Source organism: Daphnia carinata, chromosome 6 (assembly GCF_022539665.2).
Source record: "Daphnia carinata strain CSIRO-1 chromosome 6, CSIRO_AGI_Dcar_HiC_V3, whole genome shotgun sequence".
In the NCBI taxonomy this organism is placed as follows: Eukaryota; Metazoa; Arthropoda; class Branchiopoda; order Diplostraca; family Daphniidae; genus Daphnia; species Daphnia carinata.
In genome coordinates, this window is record NC_081336.1 from 485,825 (window position 1) to 509,934 (window position 24,110).

General features: G+C 41.0%; 3 protein-coding genes and 1 long non-coding RNA gene across 6 annotated transcripts; 2 read left to right on the plus strand and 2 right to left on the minus strand.

Moving 5' to 3' along the window:
- Positions 1-36: 36 nt before the first annotated feature.
- On the minus strand, positions 37-1,730 carry LOC130689909 (uncharacterized). 3 transcript variants are annotated; one of them, XR_009000846.2, is made up of 6 exons: positions 1,382-1,730; positions 1,208-1,318; positions 1,077-1,139; positions 885-1,016; positions 648-800; positions 37-582 (listed from the first exon to the last, which is right to left on the minus strand). It is a non-coding gene; the product is annotated as an uncharacterized LOC130689909 (long non-coding RNA). The 3 variants fall into 3 exon arrangements; XR_009000845.2 differs by having other exon boundaries at positions 37-273; positions 380-582; positions 648-1,016; XR_009000844.2 differs by having other exon boundaries at positions 648-1,016.
- Positions 1,703-3,351, plus strand: LOC130689904 (retinol-binding protein pinta-like). The gene is made up of 6 exons (XM_057512845.2): positions 1,703-2,015; positions 2,126-2,285; positions 2,421-2,679; positions 2,756-2,863; positions 2,931-3,036; positions 3,135-3,351. Exons 1-6 carry the CDS (start codon positions 1,856-1,858, stop codon positions 3,287-3,289), a joined length of 948 nt encoding a protein of 315 aa, XP_057368828.1. The 5' UTR covers positions 1,703-1,855; the 3' UTR covers positions 3,290-3,351.
- On the minus strand, positions 3,347-19,920 carry LOC130689908 (synaptogenesis protein syg-2-like). Its single transcript, XM_057512847.2, has 17 exons — positions 19,765-19,920; positions 19,594-19,701; positions 16,808-17,149; positions 13,964-14,096; positions 13,424-13,689; positions 12,971-13,078; positions 12,429-12,698; positions 10,311-10,462; positions 9,839-10,037; positions 7,535-7,665; positions 6,849-7,008; positions 6,665-6,759; positions 6,498-6,605; positions 4,884-5,316; positions 4,025-4,270; positions 3,613-3,951; positions 3,347-3,537 (listed from the first exon to the last, which is right to left on the minus strand). Exons 3-16 carry the CDS (start codon positions 16,998-17,000, stop codon positions 3,704-3,706), a joined length of 2,742 nt encoding a protein of 913 aa, XP_057368830.1. The 5' UTR covers positions 17,001-17,149; positions 19,594-19,701; positions 19,765-19,920; the 3' UTR covers positions 3,347-3,537; positions 3,613-3,703.
- Positions 19,921-22,019: 2,099 nt separating this feature from the next.
- Positions 22,020-23,248, plus strand: LOC130689533 (galactosylceramide sulfotransferase-like). The gene is made up of 3 exons (XM_059495572.1): positions 22,020-22,139; positions 22,194-23,080; positions 23,140-23,248. Exons 1-3 carry the CDS (start codon positions 22,020-22,022, stop codon positions 23,246-23,248), a joined length of 1,116 nt encoding a protein of 371 aa, XP_059351555.1.
- Positions 23,249-24,110: the final 862 nt, after the last annotated feature.

The window sequence follows — 24,110 nt, forward strand, 5'->3', positions numbered from 1 at the left end:
GTTATAATAAAATTATACCAAGTAATAAATAGACATTTTAACGTAAAATACAAATTTTTCACACCAGTCAAGTAAATCCCGGCTTTATTTTTTTTTTAAATATGAATTTTCAACTACCAATATGAAAACGGAATTATTTTTGATTTCATATTTAAAATTTACTCAACTACAAAGTGTTTGTGTTGCACCAATTAGATTGAAAAACCGCTTGATTGGAAATAAAAGTATTTTCCTCGCAATCAGCGGTGCGTTTGTAATGGCAGGCAAGTTTCACTAAAACCCAAATCACAAGTTTAAAACTAAAATTTTTGTACCAAAAACAATGGGTCTAATGGAGTTCCGTAATGATTAAGTAATAGGATTGAATTAGGTAACTAACCTCAATACAAAACAAAAATATGCAGCCAAAAATGTGACGGCTCAGAGGCAACAGGTTTTAGCAACATCTGGTGTTAATGAAACAGTTGGTCTAATGGAGTTCCATGGTGATTAGTTAATAGGGTTGAACTATGCACTGGTATCTGTCTGAAGATATCTTTCCTCGAACATCTTCACCTTTTCCGAACGGCTGCCATAATTAATCTATATTAAGTAAATACCAATTAATGTGAAACTCTTGTTTTGGAAACTACAGAAATGAAACGGACTTCAGCCAGCAGCTTTGAAAGGGCATCATATGCCAAGTTGTCAACTCCAAGATCGAACAACATACAAGATTGTTAATCCTATGAGCAATTTGAGTTTCTGGTAGCCATGTTCTTGGCAAGTATAGTATTGGCAAGTATAGTAGAACTTCTTCCCTGTTGAACAGAAAAATGTGGATGTATGTGTGAAACCAGTTTGAGACATTTTTGTAAATGGTAAAGCAGCATGGGGAACTCAACTTGGATAGTAGATTAGTTTCAATTTTCCATAATGGTCAGTATACAATACTATTGCTTTGCTTTTTTTGGTTTTAAATCAGTACAATTTTCCTGACATTCAGCCTTCTAAATGGTAGACAGGAATCACCCATCCTGTAATATAAATTTAAAATCATATCTATGTAGCAAAACCTTTAAGTGTAAATCACCTACGTTGCAAAAGCATGATCCAAGGCCTTAAAGTATATGTTCTTGGAGCAATGGGCTGCACATGTACTAGTTTCCAATTTTTAGAATTTGTTACATTATCAGCCAATAAGAGCAAGCCAAATAAAGCACTTTACCGACAAACTGTAGTCGAAAATATACAGAAATGGCCGGTTTCAAAAATTACTTCAAATCTCAGTTGCTAAAACCTGATATCGCTCCACGTGGCACATAGTTTTTGCTTCTCTCTAAAGGCAAATTTTGTAAACTTTAGCCATTAGTTTGGAATGCTAAAAATAGAATACCAATACCAAAAAATTTTGCTATCCTGTAAAATGTTTCAGTGGTAAGGGATTCAGCGATAAATAATTCAGCAGCAAAATTTAAAATGTTAGCGAAAACATGATATTCACCATTTTTGCCATCTACTACCGCTGGAGAAACGAGAGTAAATGAGCTACTACATTAGCGCTAAGAAGTTCTCACTTTTTCCCAATAGGTGATCTCTGTGGCACTCCGACAAGTTGAGCGCCACTGACGTCTGCTTTTTGCACTATTTGGAGAAAACTGTGAAGTCGTTAATTTGCTATGTTTATGTTTTCTTCAGTAGGCGACCAAGCAGTTTCTCTTCGACCGCAATTTTTGACAGCAGTTGAGTGACCTACTAGACAAAAAGAAAGTACCATCATGTAATCTTGTATCGACACTCGCCAGCAAGATTCATATTCTTGACTTGGCCAGCTTCCATTAACGTGTTCATTTACCTTGTTTATCGTATCCCTGGAATGTCGATAAAAATCAAGCCCTTCCACACTAAGCTGAATGAAGTTATTCTTAAAGTGGCGTCTTCTGAATTAGGAGAGGATGAAGATCGACGACAAGAGGTAATAGAAATCATTCGCCAGTGGATGGCAAAGCAACCACATCTGCAACATATACCCTTAGGTATTTCCCCAATGTGCACACTTCTCACAACAACATATCTCAACACTACTGATTGAGACATTGGAGTGGTATAGATTTGAGCAAGATCAATACACTAAATTTCATTTTAGACGAATACAGCATCGTGTGTTTTGCCCGTGGATGCAAGTATAGTCTGGAGAAGATGAAACATAAGATAGATTTGCAATACACCCTGAGAACAGCCTTGCCAGAATTCTTCTCAGGAAGGGACCCATTGAAACCCAGATTACAAGAGGCTCTTGCATGTGGGTAAGGTATTTTGTCGAACGAGTTTACACTAATGTTTTATGCGTACCAGTTCACCAATATTTTAGTGAACTGTGGTACAGCATACATCAAATTCTACAATAATTGAAAAAAAAAGAAACATTTGTTTGCTTGCAGGTCGTATCTCCCTTTGCAAGATTATGACCAGCATGGCAGAAAAGTGATAGTTATGCGTCCTGGATGCTTCGATCCATGCCAATTCAAACCAGAAGATCTAGAGAAAGCCAATTTCATGGTGGTTGACATCATGGGCAGAGAGGACGAACAAATGTTTGTTACGGGAATGGTGATAATCGTAGACTGCCACGGATACACGCTGAATCACTTCACGCAAAGGCCACTTGCGCTGAGTAAAAAACAATTGTATTATCTGCAGGTATTTGACTAAAAATTTTAAATTTACCGAAAATGAATGAAGGAAGCGGCCTAAAGTCTGGTCTGTCTATTTGTAGAGTGCACCTATTAGTCCAAAAAGGATCCACTTTATTCGAACAAATCCAGTGTTTCACTCGGTATATGGCGTAGTGATGAACATGCTCAAAGACAAAATAAAGCAAAGGGTATGAGATAAATAAAAGGAGCTAGATAAGTCATATTAATTAGACCAATTCGTTTGACATTTTACAGGTACAGATCCATGGTTCCGGTTTCCAGTCTCTATATAAAGAAATAGATCGGAAGATTCTTCCAAAGGATTATGGAGGCGATGGAATATCATTCGCAGAGCTCACAGGTAGTTTCATAAGTTATTATTCATGGTGTGGCGCGCGTTGGTATTTCTTTTGATTGGTTACCATTTGATTTTTAAATATTCATAAATTTTCCTGTTAGATTACTGGAAGAAAAAAGTCGAAGACAACAGAGAGTTTCTGATTGCATCAGAAAAAAACTTCCTTGTCGACGAGTCACGCCGTCCGGGCAAATCCAAGACTGCCCAGGATCTCTTTGGCATCGAAGGATCCTTCCGAAAACTAAATGTGGATTAGTATGCCCCAGAAGGAATGATCATCAATGGGTTAGATGTTAAGATAAACTATCCCCAATTCATTCGGTTACTTATTCTTTATTTTTCCGAATTACAAAGACATTTATCCTTAAAACCCCTTTGTTCAAAGTAGCACAAAGATCACTATTGGCTGTGACTTACATCAACTGCGATGCACATATAAGGTTGAACGTGAGAGACCTTCTTTCAGGACGTAGATCAAGAGCCAGAGGTTTTCTTCATCACAGACTAGGGTTAAAAATGAGAATATTTTGAGACAACACTGTTAAATGCATTTTGAAGGATAATATTAACCAAACTTACTTGACAGCATCTGGCGGGAAGTATATAAACAATTGGAGAGACATTTGGTCGGGTTTTGTGTCGAATGTGCTGCATTCGTTTCCATTTGACATTAAATAGACGTTTCAGGATCTTGCTTGTGACGATGAGGCGATTTTACAGCCACGACTTCAATGTTATTCATGGCACCACTGGCAGTTGTCGGGTTATAATGAGCAGGATGTGAGTGTCCAGCACTAATGAAAGGACGTGTAGGATCGACGGCCATCGATAACTGTTGCGGTTGGATGGTTGGTGCATTGTTACTTCTATGACTCCTTTGAACGGAGGCATTGTGATTCACGTGCTGCAGGTCATTTACTGTTTCATCAAACAAAACGATTTAAAAATGGCAAATGTTAGCGAGCAACGCAATTACAAGATTTATCGTTACCAAGTTGACTGTTGATGATGATGTCTGGATCAACATCCAAGTCGCACGAATAATTGTCTTGTTTTCTCTGCTTATCATCTGAATTTTTAATGCTGTGAGAATAATGTTGGGTCGAACTACTTTGCGTACGTTGTTGACGACGAAACCTTGCTGTTAAAGCAATGACGACGCATATAATTACGACGGAGGCAGAGACTCCACTGGCGATGCCCAACACCGAATTCAAGTCCGTCGTTTCCATGATAACTAAACGAAATGAAGGGAGAAAGCCACAACGAAACATGTGAAACAAGAACGCATAGATCAGACAGCCTTTGACTGTTGCATTCATGCCCGGCTGATTTCTTCGGGATCAAAGAGACTGAGCTGAAGATATTACACGAAAGGTGATGGACCCGCGGGAAATCTTTTGAAAGTCTGCTTTCTCTCCATAGTGAAATAGCGTCGAGTACATTAAGAGTCTCAACAGCATCAGCACTTTCCCCAAAAGAGAGCTACACGAATGTCTTTTCTGTTTTCTCTCAGGAAGGGCTAATGCTTTCCGACATTCACCTTATTTTGTTTTCTACGAGTTACCAGAAACCACCCCAATATTTACACGCAAAAATCCCTGTGGGGATTACATTAACAGCCATTCGATGATGTTCCACCATGCAATATAGAGTCAAAGAGAAGTCGACTTCGGTCTAGTTAACACGAGTTGCACAAACTCTCCGGTGATTCGAGATTATGCACAACTTTGAATGCCAAAGTTGAGTAAGTAACTCGTCCAGCATCACATTACGGGTGAAAGAAAACTTAAAAGGGCTGTCTGGAGATGAAAGACACGCGTGTCGCTTGCGTCGTTTGGTTTTCTTACCTGTTTGTTTGTCGGCGATTTTGATGGTGTAGGCCTCTAGAGGGACGAGAGCGGATCTCCCGCGCTGGTTGAAGGCCGAGACTTGGATGAAGAGTTTCACGCCCGACTCGAGATTGCCGACGCGCAGGTGCGGATACCTGCCCGATTTGTTGTACAGCAAAACGGCCGACTGCGTGTCAAAGATCTCGAACTGGAACTGCTGTGGATGGCCGCCGTCGAACCCCGGCCGGCACCAAACTTCTACCGCGTCGGCTGTTTGGTTGACCACTGAACAATTGACGGGCGGATCGGGACGGACACCGAGGAAAATGCGATAGACGCAAGGCTCCCGTTGTTCGCCAATGTCGTTACGAGCCCAGCAGAGCAGATTCCCGTAGTCACGATCCGATTGCGGCGTATAAGAGAATACGCTATCCTGTGCCTCTGTCCCTTCCTGCATTAAAAAAAAAGAACGTTTCAATATTTAAATGGACAAGCAAAACAGACGTCGACTATCAACATTTTTTGTAGAGCCTTTTAATTTTATTACATTTGCTATGAAATAAGTCTAATGCTATAAAAAAAAAAAAAAAAGCCATCCATCATATTATTGTAGGATCTACGTATCTTGTTTCACGTTTCAATTGCTTTCAACAAGATTGGACGAGCTTAAAAAGGAACAAAAACAAATTCAGAAATACATAAACTATTCAAATATTAAATCAGCCAAAGTTTGTGGTCGCTGAAAACATAAACTATGATTGAATGGCTTTTTTTGTTGGTCCTCCATCGGTTTTAATACACGAATGGAATCTCCTATTCTTCTTTATTTGATGGCTCGAATGGGAGCGAATGAATAAGTGGGGTGGCAACAAGAAATGCGTCGGCGGAGGACGTGTCTCTTTGGAAGAGCGTAATAACGTGATGGTCACGAAAGAGATCAACAAATCCCTATCCTGCATCCGATGCGACTGGGATTTGGCTGTCCGTTGCATTACGTCCTTGCAGTTGGTCTACGGACCAACGACCAAAACAAAAACGAAAAATAGAAGCAAGAAAATCATGCGTTTTTTTTTTTTTTTAGATTTACGTGACTAGGGTGACGAGAGGTTCATGCAGGGGACTAGAACGGCAGTTGATCGTGCATGTAAATAAGATTGACGCGTTAGACGTGGTTTTGCACAAGTACATTCATCTCATTTTGATACGTTGCGGCGCCTTTTTTTCTTGGTGGAGACGCCCTTGCACACCCTCGTTCGACATACTTGAACTGTAGGATTGAGGTGTGACAGGCGAGAATCAATAAAAATGGGGAAAATCCATTTTGGTGATGGATAGGCGGCGAAATCGTAATGCATTCCAACGGATGGATGGATATTCCATTATGTAAAATGAGATGGACGAGTAGATGGCACTTTGCAAAGGGAACAAGGCGAACAAATTGGACGCCATTTTTCGATCACGTAAAAGAAAAACCAAACACGAGTTGCAAATAACCGATTAAATCAGGAATTTCCGCTTGAACGTGGCACATTAAATGGCAACTCGTCGCCGTGCATTCCCACATCAAACGAAGAGTTTCGTTTCTACCTCTAGCTATTGAAGGACAAAATGATGGTTGGATGGTACACATACCTCAAGATGGCTGCTGCCTGACTGATGAAGAATTTGGGTTCGATTGACGGTCAGTTCAGTCATCTCTGAAGATACTGACGCATTAAACGCCCACCTATGCGAACGGGCCTGTCATTTGTACACGAATTTAAAATGGGTTCAATCAAATGAAACGAGTTAAAGTTTACCGGCGGAATGGCGTCCGTTTGACAGCGGACGACGGCCGTCTCTTGTTTGGCCACTCCGTACATGATTTTCTGGCCAGGACGGCAGACCGGCTGGACTACGCTCCATGAACCACATGCAAAACATAACAAAATGATTAAACGCTTGTCAAGAACCGAATTGAGGACGGTGATATGTTTTTCTTACACATGACGCGTAACTGGACAGTGTTACTGAGTCCAGTCCCCTCCGTATTGATGGCCGTACAGGAATAGCGGCCGGAATGGAAACGAGAAACTCGCCGAATGACCAAACTTTGCTCCACGACAAGGACTCCAGCTGTCACATTTTCCCGCACGTTCTGGCCCTGAGAAATTTAGCAATAAACGTCAAAGATAATTAGACATACTGTAGTTCAAAGTTTGCCGTTTATCATATTTTTTGTTTCAGCTTTAACATAACCGAAGAAACGTTTAATCGTTGGCCTTTTGCGTTCGAGCCGTCAACTATTTCATGGCACTACTCGCTGCACTACACCACAAGTACCCAATTAAATTGAATCGTTTTTAATGTAACCAGAGAACAAGGTGCTGCGCAGCATCGCATCCATCATTGAGCTCATCATCCGAAAATAAAAACGTAAAAAATAACAAGAACAAAAAGGCAGACAGGATGAAAGTATTTTAGTAGTTTGTTCGATTTAAGTGAAATGGCGGCATCCATCTAAACAATAAAAAAAAAAACAGCGAAAAAGAACAGGGGGCAAAGAACATTTTTGGTTTGGTGTGTGTTTGTGCATCTTTTCGCCTCAACGACGCGGATCAATAAAATTTAATAGCAACGGCATGGAATAACGACCTTAAAAAATAGTGGCAGAAATAGGAGGATCGTACCTCGTGAGTCCAAATGATGCTGTGCGGCGGCGGGTTGGATCGGATGCGACACTCGAAGTAGACGTCGTTGCCTTCGACGATCGAGTCCGGTTTCAAATTGCGACCCAGTTCCAATTCCGCCGTTGGAGCAACTGGTTTTTGGAACGTTTCATGTCCGTTGCGTGTTTTAAATACATGGAAAAAAAATAAAATGTTAGTCGTTTTTTCTTAATATTAAGGTTAAAAACAAATGAAGACGAAAATGATAATCGGTACGAGATAGCGAATGAAATACGAAAAAAAAAGATGAAGGAAAAAACACAGGAAAGAAAAAGGAAAGAAACGGGTGCCTGTTTCCGATAATTGGAATAATACATTTATTCCGGCTGCCTGGTGGAAGAAAGGCAGAAACAATGTGAAGATGTAGCCCAAAACAAAAAGAAAACGGTCTCGATGCGACGGTGAAGACGCTACGTGATCCGCTGGCGACGAATCTGAACAGGAGACGCCAAGAGCCAATCACACGCGCATTACACAAGACGGGCACAGTGCGGTACGAAAAAGGCTAAAAGAAATGTAATACGGCCGTCGCATCCCTTGGAGAACGGCAGCCGCAGCGCTCGGGGCTTCGCCGACGTCGCTCTTTTGATTATTGACGAGTGGGACCATCAGTTGAGCGGATGCGGGACACAAAAAAAATAGACTTTTTCCTCTATGATCACTTTGACATCCGTATCTTTAAATGCGGGAGTTTAAAAAAAAAATTTATAAATCAAAAGTCCCTGTCGATAATTTGTTATCAACCACTTAAATGAAACACTAAACTCGAAGATCGAGTTTGACAGCGTGGTTTTAGGGCGGCAAATTAGGGTGGACGCCAATTACGGGTGGAAGAATGGAAAGGGTGGAAAGAGTGTCAAGGGTTGCGAAATACGGAAGATATTTTCTGACAGTCCCGATGGAAATGGAATTCAATAATTAGGGGGTGCCAAGTATTTGATGAATTCGTTTAGTCTTTCAGCCGCCAGATTGAAATGGGCCTTCCGTTGGATGTTTAACCGACTGTGCATTGCCACGCTGTGGTGGTGCGACACTCTCCGAAATTGCTTCACTCATTTTTTTTTTTTCAAATTAAGAAAAATACCCGACGCTATTGGAATCCGGTTGAACGAATCGACTCTTTCGACTTCCGCTGTTCGGATCCCTAATCCGTTTGTTTGTTCTTTTTCGCCTTTGCCATCTTTGTCATCTTCGCTCTCTTTGTTTGTTTGCGCTTTTAAGTCTGTTGTCACCGTACGTTTCGAAAAGAGACAAAACTTGAAAGAAAAACTATTCCTAAAAAATTGAAAACTGCTCTTGGCTCCTGTTTTCCTTGATGTTCATCGATCGTTCACGTCCTCTAAAACGGCCGTCTTGTTTGTACAAAAGTATCGTCACGCTGCAACAAAGTTCATTGCATTCAAATTCTCTTTCGTTCCGTACGAGCAGACGGCGAATTGAGCGCAGCCTGTGCCAACGCATTGATGTTTTTCACGTAATCGAATGACGAGACTCGATCAAGACCTTCTTTCCCTCCTCCCACTCATCCCACACGTTTTCTTTTCTGACACTTTCCCCGGCCGATCGATACTTGCAATCTCGTACACAGAAACTGGTCAACGTGTTACACATGGACAAAGAAAAGCGATCATTCTGCATCTTTACCTACATCGATATGTCTTTTTACTTGACTCATCAACTGAGCTGCTCATTTTCCTTTGTGAATCATCGACTGAACGAATCAATCTCAAAGAATCCCAACGCAGCACGTTGCGTTGAAGAGCTGTTTGTCACTGTTTGGATACGTTATCAATAGCGGAATGCGGCTTACGATAAGATCCCGATTTGGATTATTTCTTTTCCCCCAATTTCGGGAATTTCTCGTTGACCCCTTCTGCCGCCCAGTCGTGTCGTCCATTGTTGGGTCCGTTCTGATCTTCGAAACGATTCACCAACGAACTGCGTACAGGACATACACGCTAGAGAAGTGATACGTGGTTCCCCCTCCTTGCGTGTCACGCCTTTTTTTCTTTGATGAAAGGGGAAAAAAGGGCACATTTTTGCAGCAGATTTTTCCTTTCCCCAAAGAAAAAGATTTGCCTCCGCATTGCCAGTAGCGACTGCCACCGTCCCATCCCATTATTGAAAATCTCATCATCGTCGTCATCCCGAGGAGTGTCTTTGCACAAAGATATAAAAAAAAAAAGAAAAACAAGGAGGAAGCGAGAGCGTGTCGAAACTAAAAAAAAGAAAACGAAGAAAATAAAAAATGGACGCCATTCTTACAATGGACGACAAGTTTGCGACGGGTCTCGATGGACGACGACAAGGTCCTGTCGCTCAAATTATGGCCATCGCTGCTGTTGTGACTAGCCGTCGAAATCATCACGGGATTGACGGCCGAACAGATCAATTCGGCATCGTGATCCTTGGCCGTGGGGGTCAGTTTCAACGTGCTCGTCGTGTTGCGTCCGTCCATCGTGATCTAAAAGGTGCGAGAAGAAAGGCAAACACATCAAATAGCTGACTACATTCTTCTTAGGTTCAGTTTATAAACGTAAGTCTCGGTGGATCAAGTTTTAATCCAATCTACTACCATGCGGATAGTACAGACCCACATCCCTAATTTATGAACGTTTAACGTGATAGTTTAAAAACCAAGAAACGAGACGTCGTATACCCAGTCGTGTGCAACCATTCGCATAAAGTATGCATTCGTTTGAAATGAACAATGTAGAAGAGTAGAAAAAAGTGATACCCGTTCTCTGGTGGGTTGCTGTTGGATCGAGTGCAAGTACCAATGGATACTGGCCGATGGACGTGATCCCCCGGTGGAACATTCAATCGTGTAACATTTGCCGGCAGACAGCGGCTTCTCTGTTCCGCTGATTGTCACCCACAACGGCTTCACTGCAAATAAGGTCAACTTCATCATAAATCAACATCTATTCTACCAAACAAAATAACACCAAGGTTAAATAAGGTTAATCAATTTTGACTATACAGAGCCAAAGTCTATGAGCAGAACAGGCTGATAACACGCAATAAAAGAAATGGATTAATGACTGTTCGATGAGCGGATGTCTTTATCGTCACTTTTGAAATGTTCAAACTAAAAGGTAGTTAATGTCTTCTAGCAAGGGCTGAATAGAACTGCGACGCTATGCATTGACCAATAGCAGTTTAATCAGTTTTCTTTATTCTTGTCTTCCATCATCATTAGTTCACATCAGTGGATTAAACACGTCTGGACGACCCATCACATCCGTAATGGCCTTGTGTGGCTTTATTTTCTCTTCCGGAAATTTCCTTGCACTGGACACTGCAAAACTTTGCCACCCACCCACCAGCAAATCACATCACAGGATATCCCGCGTGAGCGATGACTTTCCCTTTTCTTCATTTTTCTTACTCTGCATCGGCGCTGCCCCAAACTGAATGACACAAACTTGGCTGGACCTTATACGAATTATCTATTGTGCTATTTCAGCAAATTCAATCGATTCCGACCAGATTGCTGGAACTAGACACAACATCTCAGCGCGCCGTGAAGTATTTTACTACTAAATTGCCTTTGCATTAATTTTTTAAATATTGTACGGTTTAGCGAAAACATTCGTTAGTACAGGACATTTGCCGACTGAAATCATTGACTTTTCTTCTGATATGCAAACCAATTTTTTATTTTGCCCGGACTTAGAAAAACGGAAAAAAACGGGCATTCACCTGAACAAAATTTAAAGAAATGGGGTAAAAAAAAAAACAACTGATATTTTGCCAACTGTAGCGTGAATGCCAATTTTCCCTGTTTTCTTTTGTTTTTTTGTTGCGCCTATTGGAAATGGGCTATTTATACAAACCCACGGAGTAGAGTGAGGTTTCGTGAGACGTCGGATGCCAAATGGAGGAGGCCATCGATAAATTACAGCGGCCAGAAAATAAACGCCCGTTTCGACTTTCTACGAAGAAATCTTCCTTGTCCTGGTGCCATGCAAACAACGACAGAGGTGTGCGTGAAAACGATGGAGAAAAATAATGATAGAAGGCTGGGATTTTACGTGCAGCCATCGCCGCGTGCGTGTCAACTCTTTTTTTTCCTTGCCAAAAAAATAAAACCGTTCGCATTTTTTAAACATAAAAATTCACATCCATAGCGTGCGCGCATAAATGATGATGCTATTATCGCGAACCTCCCCAAAAGCTACGCGCATGTTTTGTTTTTTTCTTTCAACCGATTTGCGTGTGGTTTATTCGCTTAAAAGAAAAACGTTCGATACAAAGCGGCAACGATCGCCGTTCGGTTTGTATAAGGTCGATCTATTTCGTGTTACACCCGAAACCCTTTCGTACGCCATACGTGTGCTTCTATTTACATAATAGGAGGCAAGGCAGGCAAAATAAAGGGACGGGATATGACACGCGATCCTCGGAATACTATCAACCGAAACCCTCCTGTTGGTGTAGCTGAGTTTATCCGTCCATGGTCGCGTACGGGATCGAAAAATGTTTGATATTCGCGTGCTCATCGGCACTAGAAATGGCTGTGGATTTCGGCCTTGTTTACGGTGCGCAGGCCTTTTCGCGTGTACATCGTCCGTTATCGCTTGGCGACTCGATATTTTCCCCATAAAACATCCTCGCGTTCGTGAATATTTACGAACTGCACGGTTTCGTTAATGCCCATGTTTCTGATTTTTAAAACCGCCGCAACAGCCAATTGACGACATCTACGCAATGGAAACAAAAGTTGAACCCTGTTCTTGGCCAACGATCGATAATGCGCTATCTGATGTCATTTATCGCAAAACATAACAATGAGAAATCAACGCTTTGGTATTGGAAGTTGGAAATGGGAGAAGAAAAATGAATGACTTACGATTGAGATCAAGTTGAACACTGGAGACGATGGTGTTTTGTTGCTGTCGATTGTGATGTCCATAGGAATTGAGGCCAAGATGAGGCGTTGACGTCTTTTTGCGCACACCAAAATAGTTGGACGCCTGGCAACGTAAAATGGCGTGCAGGTGGTGACGTTGAAGTTGTGGGATGACCAGAACATTTTGCACCACATTCTCCGATGTGCCGATGAACGTTTGGTCCACTAATTTGTTGTCCAACCACCAACTCACTTCTGGACGGGGTCGACCTTTTCGTTCGTTCACATAAAAAGAACAGAGGGAAGAAAAAAAAGGGGGAGAATGAGATCCATCTGCTTCGCATGAAACCAAGAATCAGACACAAATCATCGAGATGGATGGGAGCAAGAAGAAGACAATAATGAACCCGTTGATTGTCGTTTGGCTGTTTCATGTGACGGGGGACATCAACAAACGACCAGTGGATGCAATCAAGGCAAGAATTGAAGGCAAATGGAACACAAACGTCGACTATGTGCAGATGAATGTCCACATCATTTACCTCCAGTGACGATGCAATTGAGCGAAAGTTGCGCCCCTTCGTCGTAAGGGCCAATGACCGACGAGACTTGACGATTGTCCTCGATGATTCGAATCTTCCCAGGTGGAACTGCAATTCGTGAATGTTTTAAGAATTATTGATTTTCTTCCAATGTTACATCAGTTTTGATTTGCTGTACGATTTCAATTAGTTGGTGCTATCGTTGTCCCATAAACTATCGATGACAAGACTGATCCTTCTCTCTCATTATTCCTTAGTGTTACATTTCTTGATTTCAGTTGGTGGCCATAACTTCCAATTAAATGGCTGTGAAATACATTTTTACTCGTCTGGTGCATTAACTTAACGACGGAAACGTCAACACATCCACACATTTGTTTATCGATTGGTTTGAACAAAGTTGAAAATCGTCTACCCAGATGCAAATAGAGAAACAAACGACGATGCAAATACCTACGACGGTGAGCTGAACGAGGACGTTGCGAGTGGGCGACCGTCCGAAATCGACCCGACATCGATAGACGCCCTCGTCCTGATCGGCCGCGTTGTTCAATAATAAAAGAGCCACCGGATGACTATCGAATTGGAAATGGACTCGCGTCGCTGTTGAGGTCGGCGTGTATTGGCCTTGTTCTTGCTGTTGTTGTAGCAGAAGCATTTGACTGTCGTGCTGCGTCTGTTGTTGGCGGTAACTCTCCCTCGAACGACGGGCATCGTATCTGCACATTACACCCAATTTCGCATCAGTTTAACTTTGTCATCACGTCAAAACTGAGTCTAGACATGTCATTCCATTTGTTCATGTTTGATTTGGCACTTCATATTAGACCAGACACACAAACAATTGGTGCATTTTTTCATTCGTTTCTCTTTACAACTACGTTTGGCTTATCTGCCATTCAAGTCTAAAATACTTCATACGGAACATGTTGGGATGATGCCTTCGAAAGGCATTATCCTATCGTAATGGCAAATAATAAGCCAAAATCTTACTTGTAAATGGGGAAATCCGAATCGTTTTTGTACCACAGGACGAGGTAAAGCGAATCGAGTGGCGGCGGTGAAATGTCACACGGCAGTTCGGCTGTCCTTCCGCTCAGCACCCACACCTTTTCCACCTTGGACGCTGTTGAAATGAAAATGAAAAATTAGTTTGAATATCGCCATGGCATCATCACGATAAATAAATGTTGAAACAGTTTGAGCAAAGATCGAAATGATTAACGATGGGTGCGGTCAAAAAAGGACAGGGCTTCATTCATCACGGTATAGGAAATTAATGTTTTCTTGCAAGAAACCCATTGACTGAAGGATCAAATCGTTCGTGAACGTTCGATTTCGAACGTTTTAAAAATTGTTATCGCTTTTCGGACAACTGAATTCGCTTCACTAAGTCTATTCATGTCCAATCATTTAGAATTTTGTTTAGTTACCATTTAGAAAATGAATACGGCATAATTTTTTAAAGGAAACAGTCTCAAGTTTGGACAAAGAGAAACTAGAAATTTATCAATTACGTTAAACGGCAACATAAAAAAAAAAATTGGATCTCATGGAACACGCAAGCCTGAGTCAAACGTTCGTTTACATTCGTTCGATCCTAATTCGGACGTGCATTTATAAAAACAATGTACCGAAAAAAAAGGGGCGGGAGAAGGGCGTTGGTGGTGATTTGTCCAAAGTTTAAACGACGACGCGAATGTTTGCGCTCTATTTATCCGACATTTATGGCCACGATATCGCGTAGTGAACGCGAAGTATTCGTTGCTGATAACAATCGCCGCTATTGTTGCATAAAATTTGCTACCGCGACGGTGTCTCCTATTTCAATCTGTCGCGTGACCATGGGCGACATAAGCTCTTTGCTGGTAGGTTGGGATGATGAAGGAAAAAGGAACAGGTTGCATCGTTTGTGTCTTGCACTTGGAAGACACCATGGAAACCATATTTCTCTGCAATAACAACGCAACAACAACAGATGTCGAACGCATCAATAAATAGGGAAGACGTCGAGATGGAAAGGCAGTTGCGTCGTACGGTAATTCTTCAATATACAATTCAATTTGGTATAAAAATTCATAGGAAATCCCAACGGTACTTGAAACGCGAATAAATTTCCCCTTGTCAATGCTCATCTTTTTCCTCTATCGTTCGGATATGCGGCAAAACAAACACACCCGCAATCTCTTATCCTTTTTCTAGACTGAACGAATTTCTTCTGGCACGCACAAACAGGAAAAAGAAGCAACTCTCAACTTTGTTTCCTTTCATTCTCGACATTTGTTGAAACGGCTAAATAAACGCGAATCAGTTCGTACTTCAATAATTGAAAAAAAAAAAAAAACACTTAAAAATTCCAAAAAATTTAAACAACGGCAAAAATTAATGGCTCGTTGTCACGAAATTAAAAGGAAGTTTTTTTTAAAGGGAAAAACAGGAGCACGTCGTTTGTTCCTTTTCAATCGATTCCGCTGCGCATTTCTCATTTACACGAGTTGGTCAATTAACTACGCTTACCGTTAGATAACTAACTCGTCCCCTTCTTTTTTATACGAGAGTGGCCACTGTTCACATTTGAATTTCACGCAACCTGAGAAGCTTCTTTATCGATCGCACAGCCATACCTTGACTGTGCGAGCTCGACATTAGAAAATCCTTTATCTGTTTGACGATTGGACAAACACTACTCGAACGCATCAAGAGTATTCGATAATCAATAAATCAGCAGGTGCATACGATAGATCTACCGTTCCAGTATCCCTTTTGTAGTAAGGCAATACGTAAGGAGAAAATCCCATGAATTTTTGAGAATGTGATCGTGTACGGGTACACTACTTTCAATCGATAGATTTAAGTATTTAAAACCAGATTCCTTCAAAACAACTTCTTTTGATAGCAACAAGGAGACAACCTCGGCTTTACACGGCGAACGGAAATCGAATGTCGAAACAAACTGTTGTACGCTTTTGAATGTATGTCCTTGCCCCGGAATATGTTTTATCTCAAATGCCTTGTTAATATTTCAGTATTGAATACTATAAAACGGCTTTCACAAGAATTCGTCACAAACAAAAGACGAGCAAAACCAGCAGCAGAAAATGATATGAATCAAACTGATGGGATCGCATTGGCATAAGCTCCATTTCTAATGAAACTGTGCATCAGATTCAAAAATCAGGCATAAAATGTCGGTATGGACGTTTTCAACTACCCATATAACTATGACTCTGGTCTACCAAAAACCAAAATCAACCGGCGCCGAAACACATGATCGATTGCAATCGGAATATTCAACGCATCCATTCGAGCCTCCCGCTACATTCCTAATCTATTATCAGCGGTATAAATTTTAAACGAACGGACTATCTTTGGACAAAACGAAACGGAATATAAAACGGGATTTCCCTGGAACAGTCCATCTTCTGATTTCGTGCCACCCACGACAGTACAAAACGTGATGGGACTTTGGTGAATGACATGGGCCAGCTGGACATTTCAAGTGTGTGATGCCCATCTTGCAACAACGTCTCAGAATCAGCTAATCCAATTAAAAGAGCTATCGGCACAAACGTCTGGAAGTGAGCTGCTCAAAGAGAAGTCGGAAGTTGCACGGAAAGGCCATTCGAACACGTCTGCACGACGTCTCATATCTGCGCTGCTGGATCATCTTCAAAAGAGAGAATCCAACAGAGAGAGCAACTGATTCAACTGACCGAGTCAGGAGGAAATGGACGCATTTCCCGTGGCTACTTCGTCCTCAACGATCGTGTCGTGACAGAATCACGCTGCCGGAAGGCGAGTGAATGTAATAAAAGAGAATAAGCGGATGGGATTTACATTCATCTTCTGAGGTGTCGATGGTATTGACCAGCATCTTGTCTGTCGCCCGCGAAGAAACTTCTGCTGGAATAGGCAGCAGGGCCGCCGACGCAGACTCGACCGTGGCGAGTGAAACCACAAAGAGGTGGGCCGTTGTCACCAGCACCAGGATCATCTTCGGCCGTCTAGCTGTTCCATGATGATCCATCATCGATCAAAACGGATTTCTCTTTTCGTTGCTTCACTGAATTCGCTGGCGGTGACGGGCAATGTCCAGCGAACACGCAAGACGGGTCCAACTGATCGGAGACGATGTTTAGCAGCAAACGGAATTCAGTAGCATCACACTTCCATTATATCCTGTTTTTTAAAAAAAGAGTTTAAAGTATGAATTTCAGGTTCAAAATACCACATGTAATGCTGACGTATTGCTAGACATAAATTTTTTATTATAATTGGTAATCCATTCTTAGATCTCGCGACGTGATAAACTATTTACAAAAGAACATCCAATAAGCAAACAAACTTGCCATATGGCCTCGTGAATTTCCGTCTAGGTGACAAGACTGCAATGCTACACAACGCAATTGCCAGATATTTATTTACAGATAAATATCCGTAAATTACGGTCAGCATTGCTGTCTGTGCGTGAGTTTAGTTACCCAGTCTTATCCAACGATCCCAACAAGCTGCCCTCTAATCGAATTTCCGTGTAAATAAGGCTCACTTACTTACATCCAATTTCAAAAGTAACCAATGATACCGTAATTTTATTAGCTGAGCTTCTTATCGATAATGGTTAAACATGGAGGATATTTTTAACAAAACGAGCCGCTTTGCTGATTTTCAAGGGATTGACGCAATCGATGCAAAACAGTTTTTCTAAAAGACTCATTGGAATTGGTCGATCCCTATTTAAACGTGATTTCCATAGGCTTCCTTTTGAACTGATGACAATAAATAGAACGCACACGAAAAGATTCTTAGATCCGATCACGGAATAAAAAAAAAAGAAACGGCCTAATCTGCTAATTCCTTCGACGTTGGTTTCTTGATATCAATACGGCGCTCTGGATCGATGGATCCGCCCACTTGCATTCGACATCGAATGTCACTGTGAGATAAACGGATGGGTAATTTGAACTCCGATACCAAGTTTGAATAATTAACGTTTCAGCCAACTGTCTAAATGGTTGGATTAAATTGCACCAATGAGTCAATCGAACCGCAGTATTTACAGGGCAACGCCCCGCCTAATTCCCCAGTAATGAACGTCAACGATACCACACCAGTGGCATTTGTTTAAACAAAAGGCTCTGGCTGATTTTCTCCAGCACATTTGCATGGGTTCCATCTGATAGTAGGAAGATCGATATAAGCCGCGAGAAGAGGAATTTGTCAACGTCCCCGACAATTCAAAAGAAACACAAAAGCTTTTGTTTTGCGTCGGGAACGCCCCAACGCTCCACAAGTCTGGGTTGCATGTCACGGATATTATTCGATAAATCGTTGTTGTTCGATCTAATCTATCAATATTTCTGTTTGTTTTCGCTCATCAGAAAAGCTCCTTTCGTTCATTTATCAATCGATAAACTGAGGGGCACACCATGACAATCTCCATCTTTTACACGACTTAAACAAAAGGACGCATGAGATTGGACGTATATGAATGCAAATAATTCAATGAAATGAGGACTTCGAAATGTCTACGAGTACATTTCCCTTTAACGTAATTAAAAAGGAGGAATTGGTTCAAGGGACTCGAGACTAGGCTGACAAAATGGGTACCTATTCGCACATCTATTCGATTTCTCTTTCCTTTTGTTTCTCCGTAAATTCTCCTTGTTCTCGCCATCATAAATACATTCTAGCTTAGAGAATAGAGCAGCACGTAAGTCGTTACGCACAGGAACTTCGCCATCCGGCTGAGCAAGATTAAGAGGCAACGAATGGTGACAAAATGTAAAACAAAAGATAGGGACTACATCCCAATAATTAAATACAACGCAGACTTGCCGTTCACGTTAGGGAATTGGGAAACACGAAAGAGACATCATTCCTCGTTGTAGGTCTCATGCCAAATTCTATTAGACAAGAAGGTTGGATACTCCATGACCCTACTTGGCCATGGAAACATCACTTAACAGGTATCAAGTTTTCTAGAGTTGCAGCCATAACTACTCGGAAACAGATAGTTAAAGGAACAAATGGGTATTACGATTGCACCGTATGATGTGACTACTTTCCCCTAACAATGTCCAAAGAGTAGAATGTTGAATACGTCAAGAAAATCTGATATTAACCAACTTTCAAAACTCGCATCTACTACTCGAATGGGTCACTTTAATGTCGTCATAAATTGAGAGTGCGATTCATGAAGCCGGCAAATAAATAAAAATGGCGGGTACCAATTTCATCCGTGACGCACTGAATAATCAATCGCGAGAAGTAGTTGAATGTACAACGTTCAAGTTGCACGTCAATCACAGCAACAGCGTAAAAAGAAATGCCAAAAACGAGGAATGCTACTAAGAATATGCAATTGCTGGTTATTTAATCATCGTTTGTCAGAAAAACAAGACGCAATTGCTCGAGGTTCAATAGGAAAACCGCCAAAATTCTTTGTTTCACGCAACTGTTCTCCGCTTTGGAAATGTGACAATGGAGGTGGAATAGTTTGTGGAATAAGCAAAATACGACTGTTGCAATGTAAAAAATGGAAAAGGCATAGGGGGAAACATTCATTGCAGTAAAGTACTTAAATATTTACGAAACACAGAGAATCGATAACAAATGGCTTTTACCTGAATGCAGAACTTCATGACAAACGACGAAACCTTTCAGCCACTTCAACTTGGAATTTTTGTCGTAGACTAGCCTCAATTTTTCCAAGGAAATCTGTTGCTTTCACCCTGAAACCGAAAATAAAATGAAATTCTTGCCAACAGATCGAAATCACTTGACACACAAATCACCAGTTTAATGTCACCACAAACAAGTCGGCGACTAGTACGACGTTGATGACGTGGCACTTATGTCTCACAGTTAACTATGAAATTCCGACTTGTTGAAAAAAGAAGGGATCAAAAAGTTTGAACCTGTTAACGGACATGTAAAATCGTGAAATAGTGACGGACTTAAATGACCCAACGTTCACGACACAACAGCTAAAGACCGACTGATCGAATCGAGCCACCCCCTTTGCCCTAGACCCACATGTGTTCTCTGGCGGGAACAACTGGGATAGGTCGACATTCGCCCTCTGGTCTACAGCAGTGCCCCACAGTGATGAGATCGAAAGCTTGGGCATCCCGCGCAGTCGCTGTAAGTTTCTGTTTTTAAATATCGTTGAAATAAAATTGCTTTTCCGTTTGATCCTTTTCTCTTGAAATTTTAATGCATCTTCTTTGCATTTAATGAAGGCATTTCTCGTAGTTCATCGTGTGGTTTCGTCTAATAATGGCCTACTCTCCTTAACGAAATTTCGTCTGCTTCCGTATTTCACATAGTCTGAACAGGCAAAATGTACTTGATTGATTTGCCTAAATGATTTACCGAGGCTGTAATTATCAAAAGAGCTTCTTCTTTTTGAACTTAACGTGATGATGTTCAAGTAAAGAAAACGGCTATGAAAGACGAGATGAAAGATCGATGCAATTCCCTGGTTTTGGCTGTGAGAGAGTTGGCAGACGTGTGGCAGTAGAGCCAAACGAAACAGGAAAATTGATCTAATTAGACAGCTGACTAGGAAACTTTTCTCAAATCTTTTCCATGGATTGAATTACTTGACTGTCTGAAACGTTTTCAATATACTATTGGCAATGATGACGCACACACACACTGTTCTGTTTTTTTGTCTGGCCATCCAATGGAGACCTACCAGACTTTACAAAAATGAAAAAAGGTAACGAGTGAAAAACATTAAAGTAACCTTATTTGTGTGAATTGTTCTTTCCATTTAGAAGTTTTTCCCTCAGCCAAAGAAGGGAATGGTGTAAATTGGATTCGACACGTTTGGTCATCTTGATAAGGTTTTCTAGATGATTGGAATTTGTTATTCGGCTGCAGTGGGCTGAATTACATTATAGCCCCGTTGGTAACCAGATAATCTGCTGAAATACAAAAGGAAGAGAGAAAGAGGCTTACCAGGGTTTCGTCGTCCAACTTCCTTACGGCTGGCTTACCATAAGTATACAAGCAGCCGCATAAAAGTATTATTTACACAGTCACGCGTGCAACTAAAGCGGATTACAACGAAATGCTTTTTTTGGAAAAAGAAAGGAAAATAAAGTAGGGTGAAACCCACGATGCGACGTATTGCAAGGGATTCGTTTCAACAAAAGTTGACTTAAAAGTTTTATTTTTTATTTACTGTCATAATGAAGCCATTTTCGATGGCCACTCTTTTTTCAACCTTCACATGGAATTATACACTGGTTAATAGCTGCCGTTGCGGCGATGCTATACGAAAGGTGCTCGGTTTTCGAAGGGACAAAGACACAAAGTGTTACTGTTTTAAAAAGTTTGTGTTGCGGAAACACAAGCAACACTTGTCTAACATTGGCTACGCAAACTTGATTGTTGGCAAGAAAAACATAGCTTTCGTTTCTGTTAATGGAAACTCCACAAAAAATCTAAATTGGAAAAAAAGGTTAATGAGTTGGTGTGGGTCGGGTTGCCAAACCCAAGGGTTGCTGTCCGTGTTCTAATGGCGATTTGATAGGCGGGACAAACCTACCAAATGGGAAGAGTTCCCTATCACCCCATCTGCTCGACAACCTGTATGTCGTCAGAGAAGATTAAAAAAAAAAAACATTTCTACTGGGAAAATACGTTAGGTAGCAAAAACTGTGGCGACAACAATGTAGCGTTTTAAACAGGTGCAACTGATACAGCTCGCATATGGAGTGGTCCCGCCCGACTATGCCTTTATTACGCATAAGCCTTATATCAGTCTGTTACCAACCGTCAGGCAAAGGAAACGGATTAATTAAATTTTGACAGTGCGCATTACCGTAGGCTGGAATCTCGTTACTATGATTGTTTTCTTCAAGCATCTTTTATGTAAAAAGGGTTTCTTCTTGGCTATTGGTTGTTGTCTAATAGTTTTGGCAATTCGACGAGATCCACCGCAATCAGCACTATTACAATCCCAAGAATCCAGGTATAATAATTAGATCGCAAATATGTTCTTGATAATTACCGATAAACATGGCAGTCATGTGTAGACATGGCAGTTATAACGATTCAATTCTTGCTAATGAAAATTTTCGAATTTAAATTTCAGAAAATTTGCTTTCTTGAAAAGCCACAAGTGCGCCGGTACCGTCATTGCAAACATCATATTTCGGTAGGTGCATCATGCACAGTAATTCCTTCTGGTCGATTTGATTGTGTTACCTAGCAAGTTCATGAGAAAAAAACATGTAACAATAAACTGAATGTTGTTTTACCCGCTAATGGCAATTACCTATCCACCACTCAGCTCTTCAATCACGCCTCACTGAAGACAGCGAAATGGAAGGATGTTGATTTTGACGTTTTCTGTTTGCACAGTCGTTGGAATAAGGACGAAATAATGAAGGTGCTGCGTGAAGAAACGAGAACTTTCACGATTGTACGCGACCCCGTCGAGGTATTTGTGTCCATGTTCCACTTTCAGGATCCAGTCCGAGAGTTCTACGGTGTCAAAGACATCCACGAAATGGTCAATTTGATCCAAAACACGTCGGCTTCAGCCTTAAATAAACGCTGGCTCGGTTTTGTTGGACGCAATCAAATGGCGTGGGATATGGGTCTGTCACCCGACATCTTTGAAGATACCGAGACCGTGACTAAAGAAATAGAACGGCTGGATAGTGAGTTTGATCTCGTGATGGTTGCCCACCGAATGGACGAGTCGCTCATCCTACTGAGACACCTGCTCAATTGGCCTCTACAAAATGTCATTCACCTTAATTTAAATCGACGAAGAGCTGAAAAACGGTTACCCTCATTGAGTACAGATGAAAGAAAGGTGCTTACCGCCTGGTTGGCTGCTGATGTCCAAATATTTGAATATTTCTCTCGCCGATTCGATGAAAGAGTTGCACAGTTCAATCAGCAGCAATCCTCTTTTCTAATGGGCAATCTCTTCAATTTCAATTCGCCGATGAAGATCGAAACGCAGCTACTGAGAAAAGCCAATAAAGAACTCTATAAACGTTGTGTTCTTCAGGAGGTTGCTAATGAAAAACTCACTGGGAAATTTAAAGAGCACAACAACAATATCGTTGGGTTCATTATAAATGAGTAAGGTCATTACCTCTGTTAATTTTGACTGTAATAATATGATTGCATTGTTTTTGCAGAGAAAAGCAGGGATGTGACTTGTATGCCATGAGTGAACCGGCCTATCTGAAGTTGTTTGAACATTTACTACTGTCAAGAATTTCTAACACTTCAACATCTAATGGATGACACCTGAGGAATATGATTCATTTACTGTATCTGTAACAACCATAATGAAAAAAATACATCACCATGCATTTTACCAACATGAAATTGAAGATCCACAGAGTAGGCCAAAATTCTTTGCATTTGGTGATGCCTGTCAAGTCTAGAGGTCATTCATTTTACTATTGGAATCCTTGGCATATTTCATTCACAGACTAGGTATGTTGCCTTGGAGTCTTTGCTACTGTCTTTTTGTTTCTACGGACTGTAGCCAACAGCGATCACGTCTCTCTACGTTTCGACCTCATCTAATAAATAAATCTTCTACATAAATAAAAACATATGTGACTTACCATGAGCAGACAACTGATTTTTGCTATGGACTGCATCTCTCCATCCATCAGTGTTTTACACTGAATTGTTTGTTTAGTTTTTTCTTTTTCATGTCAACCTGTGGGTAAGTAAATGCAAATCTTATTACTCAAACTACTGGCTTGTTTTCTGCAGGCTAAGCCGATGCCGCTGGAAAATAGACGTAAACAAATGACAAAAACAGAAAAAAAAAACAAAATAATGCTTTACCTCGTAAGATGCAAATTTGTTTATTCCGCACAATCGGTGTCCACAGAATGTTCACGAATCGCTTGGAAATTATGACGAATCGCTTGGGAATCATGACGAAAAAGTTAAATTATCTAATTGGAAAATAATGGAAAATAAATTACTTTGATTGAAATAGAATTGAAAAATGTTTTTACTAATGTTAACTATAACACAAAACAGCTTAGACTAAAATTTTAATTAAAAAATTAAAATTAAAGCCAAAGATTCCCATTGAGAGCCTTCCATTGGGGGCACGAAACGCACTTAAGAAACTAAAACATGA